Source organism: Anguilla rostrata, chromosome 11 (assembly GCF_018555375.3).
Source record: "Anguilla rostrata isolate EN2019 chromosome 11, ASM1855537v3, whole genome shotgun sequence".
Taxonomy (NCBI): Eukaryota; Metazoa; Chordata; class Actinopteri; order Anguilliformes; family Anguillidae; genus Anguilla; species Anguilla rostrata.
In genome coordinates this window covers 5,949,188-5,957,296 of record NC_057943.1, presented here as the reverse complement: position 1 = coordinate 5,957,296, position 8,109 = coordinate 5,949,188, and the positions used below count along the sequence as shown (strand labels likewise).

General features: G+C 42.8%; 1 protein-coding gene across 1 annotated transcript; it reads right to left on the bottom strand.

Moving 5' to 3' along the window:
* Positions 1–4,388: 4,388 nt before the first annotated feature.
* tmem82 (transmembrane protein 82) lies at positions 4,389–7,781 on the bottom strand. The gene is made up of 6 exons (XM_064300247.1): positions 7,384–7,781; positions 7,122–7,194; positions 6,176–6,362; positions 5,500–5,914; positions 4,649–4,870; positions 4,389–4,474 (listed from the first exon to the last, which is right to left on the bottom strand). Exons 1-6 carry the CDS (start codon positions 7,466–7,468, stop codon positions 4,389–4,391), a joined length of 1,068 nt encoding a protein of 355 aa, XP_064156317.1. The 5' UTR covers positions 7,469–7,781.
* Between the last annotated feature and the right edge of the window lie 328 nt (positions 7,782–8,109).

Here is an 8,109-nt window from a genome sequence, read left to right as displayed (position 1 = left end):
GGATAAGAAACTGAGTATTGTTCACATATAAATGGTTGGAAAAAACCACGGAAGGAGGCAACAGGCTCAAACTGAAACGAGGAGGGAACCGAGTATGGAGCCTTGGGGGATGCCTGTAGGAAGGTCATGAACATGAGAAAAGCCACCTTACCTGGAGATCCCTACAGGACCATCCAGAGATGTAGGATTCAGTCCACTTACAATGCAATGTCTGAGATACCAAGGGTGGTCAGGGTGGAGATGAGGAGCATGCAAGACTGCTGTTACTTTGAACACAAGTGGGAGTATGCAGGAAACCTGCTGTGTTGCCCTTAATGTCAGGTGCAACTATGCCGCAGACCTTCTACAGCACTGCATGGGATAGACGCAGATTTTTTCGGCACTCCTCCTCAGTCAGGTCACAGAAGGTATGTCAGCGCTTATAAATATGTGTTTTACACCTTCTGTACCTGCAGTTAGCAATTATATACTCTGTTAAGCCTACAAACTGAAATAAAGAATGGTCATCCAAATAGATATATGACCAAAGAAATCACAGAAATATAACAGCACTTTTCTGTCTTACCAAACAGGCTAATCCTTCTCCTACACAATTTGTCAAATCCTCCTCGAATTGTCTCTGCAAATAGCCCCCTTAATTCACAGAATCACGTAAGCATAGCCACTTTTATATTAGGCCTGATACTGATACATTGTGTAGGTGTAACCAGCCTAATTTGTCAATTGTTAAGCCTTTTGTGAAAATAACTTCTTCTTCTTTTAAATATTCACGTGAATGTTGTTCTTCATGCATCATGGCGCACACATTCATTTAAACTACAGCCACATAATTAAAATTAAAAAGCTTGTTCAAGTTGCGTTTATTGTCATTCTTCTCATTACAGAGGAGTGTAAGGAAAATAATGGAATACTGTACTCCTGGGACCACGGTTCAGTATAAAAACAGAAATAAATACATGAATTAAAATGATTTAAAAAAGACAATGAAAACAACTGCAAAGTGTGCATTTTTCCTGCTGTAGGATTTATGTCAAAGTCAAATTCAGTCAGCAAAATCCTTTGATTAGATTTTTAATAGCCAGTTATCATGCGTGCATTGCATGGGAAAGCCCCGAAATTAGCAATCCTCTCTACGCTGGGCTGCAATTTTATGCCGTAGACCTGGTCTGAGCAGGCTGGTGGCGAGGGAACAAATCGCAGACCTGACGGACCAGAAGACTGCATTGAGCTGCATCAGAATTCTCTTGGATTCAATTAGTTAATTAAAAATAGCCTTCAGTCAAGACCTTCATAAGCAGAATCAGGTGTCTTAGTGCTGGGCTAGAACAAAAACCTGCACCTACACTGGCCGTTTTTGGATAGGATTCAACACAATTGCTATAGGGGATATATTACGGGAAGAGTTTTGAAATAGCGTATTACATATTTCAATATTTTATGCAACATTAGTATGATATAATATAGCATTGATCATCCCACTCACTGAGTTTGTGGCCATAAAATGGAATTACATTCCGAAAACGCACAGCAGCTGGTCTTACCTTGCCTGACCTTGTGCGAAATTATGTAAGCTTGTCTGCCCTCTGGAGGCCATGTAAGGTAATACAGGCATTTAACTCACATGTGCCTGAACGTGCTGCCAGTATGTATAACATCCATATTCATATCTTAAGTTATTAAAGGTAAACAATATTTATTATGCAGAACCATAATAATCTTTTACCATACAGAGTGCATAATAATATAATAGCTCCTTAAGAACATGTGGAGTCTTGAGTGATTTTTAAACTGCTTTCTTGGTGTATATTCTATTTTGGTATCAGTCAGACAATCTGTTGTGGGACTACAAGACAATGTTAGAGGGTTTGCTAAATGTGTGGCCCCGTCATTCCCAGTAGTTGTGATGCTACATATCTAGAGCCACTATATTTATTTAGATTATTTATCACCCAACTCCCAGTCCCACCCAGTGTGAACAGCTCTGCCTTAACTGTAAAAATTAACAGTTAATCAGCAACCGAAGGCTGAAACTTTCACATCCACAATCTCTCTCTCACAAACACACATACACACACATTTACAAACACACAACACTCACATACGCGCACATGCGCACACACACATACACACACACAAACACACACATTATTTATGAAATCTTGATCAATTAGAAGAAAAAAAGCTGGATGTAGTGTTCTGCAAAATTATTCGCACCCTCAATAAAGACAAAAAAAAAAGACTGTAGTATAATGTGTACTGAACAATATTTAAATTCTCGAATGCGGGACATATTTTTCATAATTATTCAAAAGCCAAAAAGAACATTTTCTGAATTGTAAATTAATTTACCCAAAAGACATTTCCTCACAAATTGTGTGCACCTTTCTTTCACAAGGATAACTGAGTTGTCTTCTATATTGTTTTATAAGACTGATCAAAATATTGGGGAGGGGGGGGTTTGACCATTCCTTCATACGGAATCATTTGACATCCTTTGGCCAGCCCTTGTAGACTGCCCTCTTCAAACCACAATTTTTTATTAGTAAGTATTTATAAATTTGGAGACTGAGGTAGCCCTTGTAGAACATCATGCAGTCAGTTCAACATTTCTGGGTTTATTTGGGGGGTATGCTTGCTTTCATTGCCTTTGCCAAAGGATCCATTTGCAGCCAAGTTTGAGCTTCCTGGCAGAGGGAACCAAAATTTTGCCAAAATATCTTGGTACTTACTGGAGTTCATGATTGCACAAACCTTAATGAGGACCAGTAAATCCAAAAATAAATAAATACCACAGCATTTATACCGTAAATGATATTCTTTTCAACATGAGGCATCTTGCTTTGGATGCCAAACCCACTGCTTGTGTACATGGCCAGAAAGCTCAGTTCGGTCTCATCTGGTCATAACATGCAGTTCCAATAGTAGATTTGGAGATTTTATGTCTCCCAAGATGTAGCCAAGCTTTGGAGACCTCCAACTGTGGCTGTTGAATTTCTCCTTGCCTCCCAAACCATCTGTCTCAAGATGCACTTGTGTACTGTAGCAAGCAGGTTTATTGCTTTTTTTTGTGGTCTTATACATCTTAATTATTCACCAAATAGTGGAAAGTGGTGTATTTATTTCAACCCTGTCCTAACTTGTGAAAGTCAACAACCCTTTATCTTGTTTCTTCTGGGAGTTCATTGTCCTTCCTGGTGATAATGGATGACACATGGGTTTTTACATGCGTTTCACTTAATTTGTATACCCGCTGTGAAACATCATGTTATTGTAGATATATTTAGTTGGATTTTTTTCAAATAATTATTTGACGTATTTTGTAGAAAAACTGTTCAACCATTTTCTATTTAGGCTGTAACAATTGTATTACTATACAATATAGCTCATTAACTGTATTGTTTGTTCGTTTTTGTTTTATTTTTACAAACTTATTTTATCTTTATCGCTGGAGTAATAGTGGTAATTTCCTTGTGGGAAGATTTATGCAAATAAGCAAAAACGCACAAAAATGTGATACTATTTGTTTAGCACAGTGGTGTCAAACTCGTGCCATGGAGGGCCGTGTGTATGCAGGTTTTCATTCCAACCAATTAATGCTGCCTTAATTGAGTCCAATTACTCATTCAGCCATATGCGTTTAACTGCATTGAAGCACAGAATATAAGAAAATTTTTATTTAGACAATGCGGGTCACCATAGACGTCGGGTCACCATTGTGCACAAACCTGCACCCCTAATTCAGCAAATAATTTAACTAATTATATAATCAAGATCTGAGGCTGGAATGAAAACCTGCATACACACGGCCCTCCATGGCACGAGTTTGACACCACTGGTTTAGCACCTTAAAAGAGCAGCCTGTGATCTTTTCTCCAGTTTTTTCATTCTTTCTCAATCATGGCATCTATTTTCATTAGTTTTCCCCTCACTCCCTTGCTTTGCCTGTCTTGTACCACCTTACTGAATCTTTTAAACTGCGTATACTCCACTACTGCACTGACACGATGCATTTCCAAATGGCGGACCATAAAAATATCAGATTAGCAGAACCATGGAATGATAATAAATGTTAAAACATTTGTTATCTGATATAAAAACATTCCTATAATTGTGAATAATCAAATCAACATATTTGCAATTCATTATAATGAATGAATAATGTTTTTTTTGTTTTTTTTAAAGGGCGCACAGATCTCCTTTTATTTTAAGGGGGACCCAAAATGGCCGCTTTGCTCCTGTTCTTCCTGTATTCATTTCTCATGTCCATTTCTTGTTGTGATCACAAGTCAACAATGCTGCACACCTCACTGAGGGTTATACGTAATGCGGACGATCACCCAGGAGAGAGAGAGGCTCAGCTTCTTCAGATAGCTGTTCCCTTTCAGGACTCAGGTGGTGGGGATGTCCCCGTATGCCTCCTCTGGTTCCCGGGCAACTGCCCTCTGGGATTTCTGGGAATTTCTTCGCTCGCATCCTACACGGAAAAAAAAAAAAAAACAGGCAAGGAGAGGGTATCAATTACTGTGCGGGAAAATAGCGGAAATCGACACAGACGGACGAAAGCGACTCGCAGCTACCGTCCAACAGATAACGGCTCGAGAGACGGATCCCTCCCACGGTTCGACCGGACAGCGGACGCAGGGCGGACCGGGTTTTATCCGGACGGCGAACGCGCTCACCTGCAGCGCGGAGGCGTCCTCCAGCAGGTCCTGCGTAGGCACCAGGCAGCCGGCCTCGCCCAGGAAGCACACCAGGATGTGGAGCACGTCGCCCCAGCGACCCACGGTCAGCATCAGCACCATCAGGCCCCCGAGCCGCACCACCACCGTCTGGAGCGCCGCCGGGCCGCCCGGGTGCCGGTTCTGCTCGTCTGCGGGAGGCGCGCAGAAGCAGCTGTTTTTAATTCACTACCTTTCTTTTTCTGGGAGGCAAAAAGCGAGGGATGCTTTTAACCGGCACTTCTGATAATCCTGTCCAATCCCCTGTTTTTACATTGCATTACATTACAGGCATTTAGCAGACGCTCTTATCCGGAGCGACTTACACAACTTTTTTTATGTAGCATTGACATTGCAACCAATTATACAGCTGGATATGTACCTGTGACCTTTAGGTTACATTACATTACATTGCATTACATTACAGGCATTTAGCAGACGCTCTTATCCAGAGCGACTTACACAACTTTTTACATACCATTTACATTGCTCAGGGGTACCACGGCAGTGTACCTGTGACCTTTAGGTTACAAGACCAACTCCTTACCCATTATTCGCCCTGTTTACCAGAGACCCATCACTCTCCCTAACATACTGCACCCATGTGAAAAAAATTGTATACTAAGAATACTTGATATAAACGTTACTAATACACGAAGTATTCTTAAGTATAAAGTAGTGTACTTCAGGTATACTTTTGTATGCAATTTTGTTTTACACGAGCAGGCCCAAAGCCCACCCCTAATCTCTCCCCCCTGGCCTACTGCCTCCCCGTCCTCACCCTGCATGTAGACCACCAGCAGCGTGTAGCAGATAGTCAGCGGCGTCCAGAACCTGAGGGCCTCTGTGGCGGACAGGAAGTGGCGGTTGATGGTGGACACGGCGGCGACGGCGGCCACGGCGAAGGTGAGCAGCAGGGCGCGGGACAGGGCCGACGGGAGGGCGCGGCCGGAGCTCAGGAGCCCGATGCACACGCCGCAGTAGCGCTGGGAGCTGTGCAGCGGGTACAGCACCTTCACGTGCCCCCAGAGACGCGCGCTCAGGCCGGCCAGCAGCCAGCTCAGCCCCGCCGTGAGGAGGAGGGCGAGCAGGCGCTGCGGCGCCCCCTCGTGGAGGAAGTGGAGACTGCAGCTCAAAGCGCAGCCCAGGGAGAACTGGCACTGGACCATGAGCTGCTGGGTACTGGACCGGGATTCCTGGGTTTGGAGAGGTAGGAGGCGGGAGAGAGGAGGGGTGAGCTGCTGAGCGCTAGCTCTTAAAATCAAGCAAGTTTTTAAAATCACAGAACGGAGCGCGTTGATATGGGCCGAGAGAGGAACAGCGATGTGCCCGGTGAGACACAATGCGTCTCTCTCAGCAAGGCTGCCGCTAATTACAGCACCAGTGCACGAGCCGGTCGGCGCGCGCAAATATGCAGTTACACGAGTCAGTCCGATTTTTTAACGAACGAGGCGTACCAGTCCGGCAGCGAGGCGCGCCGAGATCGCTCTCAGGCAGAACTCCAGAACTACCAGGGAGGCGACTCTGGAGCCGACCAGAGAGAGGACCGCGGTCAGGAACCAGAACTGCAGCCACGTGCCGAGTCGCCCGCTGGCACCGCTCGTGCGTAACGACCTGTCCTTGCTGTTCGTTTCATCGCCATCTCTGCCAAAAAGATTTGACAGAAACAACAAACTAATTAATACCGTTGCTTTATTGATTTCAAGATAGACCAAAAATAAATACTCTCAGCTGTTAGAAACCTGAAAGCAGACCCTTTTCCAGAAAGACAGGTTTAGTTTTCTACTTTGTGTAATGTTAGATATTTTTCTAATTTTTCTAATGGGCCTTGCCCTGGTCATGGATAGGAGAAGCTGCCAGATTTTTATTTGTGGTTCATGGTTCCTGATTATATTTCCTCTGGCACTGGTTCAAACTGTCTATTAAGGGACCACCACACATCAGAAACAAACAAACACACACACACACACCCACACACACATATTCATTTCTCATGCAGACCAGTTTGCAGGCACAGACACACGAGAACAAGCACACATGCACACACTCTGTTTCTTTATGGATATCATTTCAATGCAGGTGTTTTGCACTGATCCACTAATATTCATATTTCAGATCAGTGCAATCACATGTCCACTGGGGCGACATAGCTCAGGAGGTAAGACCGATTGTCTGGCAGTCAGAGGGTTCAAACCCCGCCCTGGGCGTGTCGAAGTGTCCTTGAGCAAGACACCTAACCCCTAACCCCTAACTGTTCTGGCGAATGAGAGGCATCAATTGTAAAGCGCTTTGGATAAAAGTGCTATATAAATGCAGTCCATTCACTACCAGCCTGTCCAGATCATAGCAACATACAGGGAACATGCAGTTTATTTTTTTCTGTCAGCCTGTCCCCTGTCTCACCTAATATTTTTGATGAACAGATGAACTCTCATCAGATTATGCAGGACAGATATTCCACATGCACCCGCCAGCCCTGTGCATCACACAAACACAAGAATCACCATCAATGTTTAATAAGAGTTACATCAGGAAGCAAGTTGTTTCTGTTCCTTTTTTTTTTTTAAAGTAAAACAAATGTTGTAATGGAATTTTAGATTTCAAGACATGACTAATAATAACGACAATAAACATTATATTATATTATAGCTAATATACAACTCACCTTGTAGGAAGCTGTTCATGGGGGTAGTCTCTAACGTCAGCCAGTCCGGTATCCATGACAGCCCCGAGCCAATGAAGGATACCATGTTGCCAACGTGCCAATCAAAAGTTTAAGTTGTTTTTAACGATATATTGTTTTCTTAGGGAAGTAATCGTTCATTCCAAATGCCGGACTTGAAGACAAATCTTCAAACACACACCAGGAAAGCTTATAAATCAATCAATCAATAAATACGTGATATGAAACGGAAACGATTTTCCATACTAGCTTGCTGTCCGGACTTCGAACAGCCGGCAAAATTATTCATTCTTTCTCAATGAGTTGTGTTGTGTACCGACCCTGTTCAAAGGTCGTTGTCATATTTTGCTGCGCAGAGGTCGTACTACGGCTGTCCTCGCGAAAAAGTAGTCCATAGTAGTTTTTCTTTTTAAGTAGGCTATACTTAAACTCATCCATTTTATTTTATTTTGGTATATTTAAGTACTTTCTAGAACTAAATTGCCCAATATTAAGTATGCATAATTTCCCGGAACTATACTTCTTTAAGCAGGTTACTAATAAACCTTCTATCCTAAATTGGTGAAGTACTGTAAACCGTGATCTAAGTTTACTTCGGGAAAGTAAAGTGAAAGTGCACCGTTATCTGGGATTTAGTTCAGAAAAAGTATACTTAAGGCATACTTTTATAAACTTTTTTGTAAGGGCATGCTTTGTTGAATAATCATA

Bases quoted from the DNA above. Each gene is read 5' to 3' on its own strand.
- tmem82 (XM_064300247.1), bottom strand. From the start codon at position 7,468: ATGGTATCCTTCATTGGCTCGGGGCTGTCATGGATACCGGACTGGCTG. The intron at 6,363-7,121 runs GTGAGACAGGGG...TCTTTTTGGCAG, and splicing joins CTGTTCATCAAAAATATTAG to AGATGGCGATGAAACGAACA. The intron at 4,871-5,499 runs GTGAGGACGGGG...CGCCTCCCGCAG, and splicing joins GCTGGTGGTCTACATGCAGG to ACGAGCAGAACCGGCACCCG.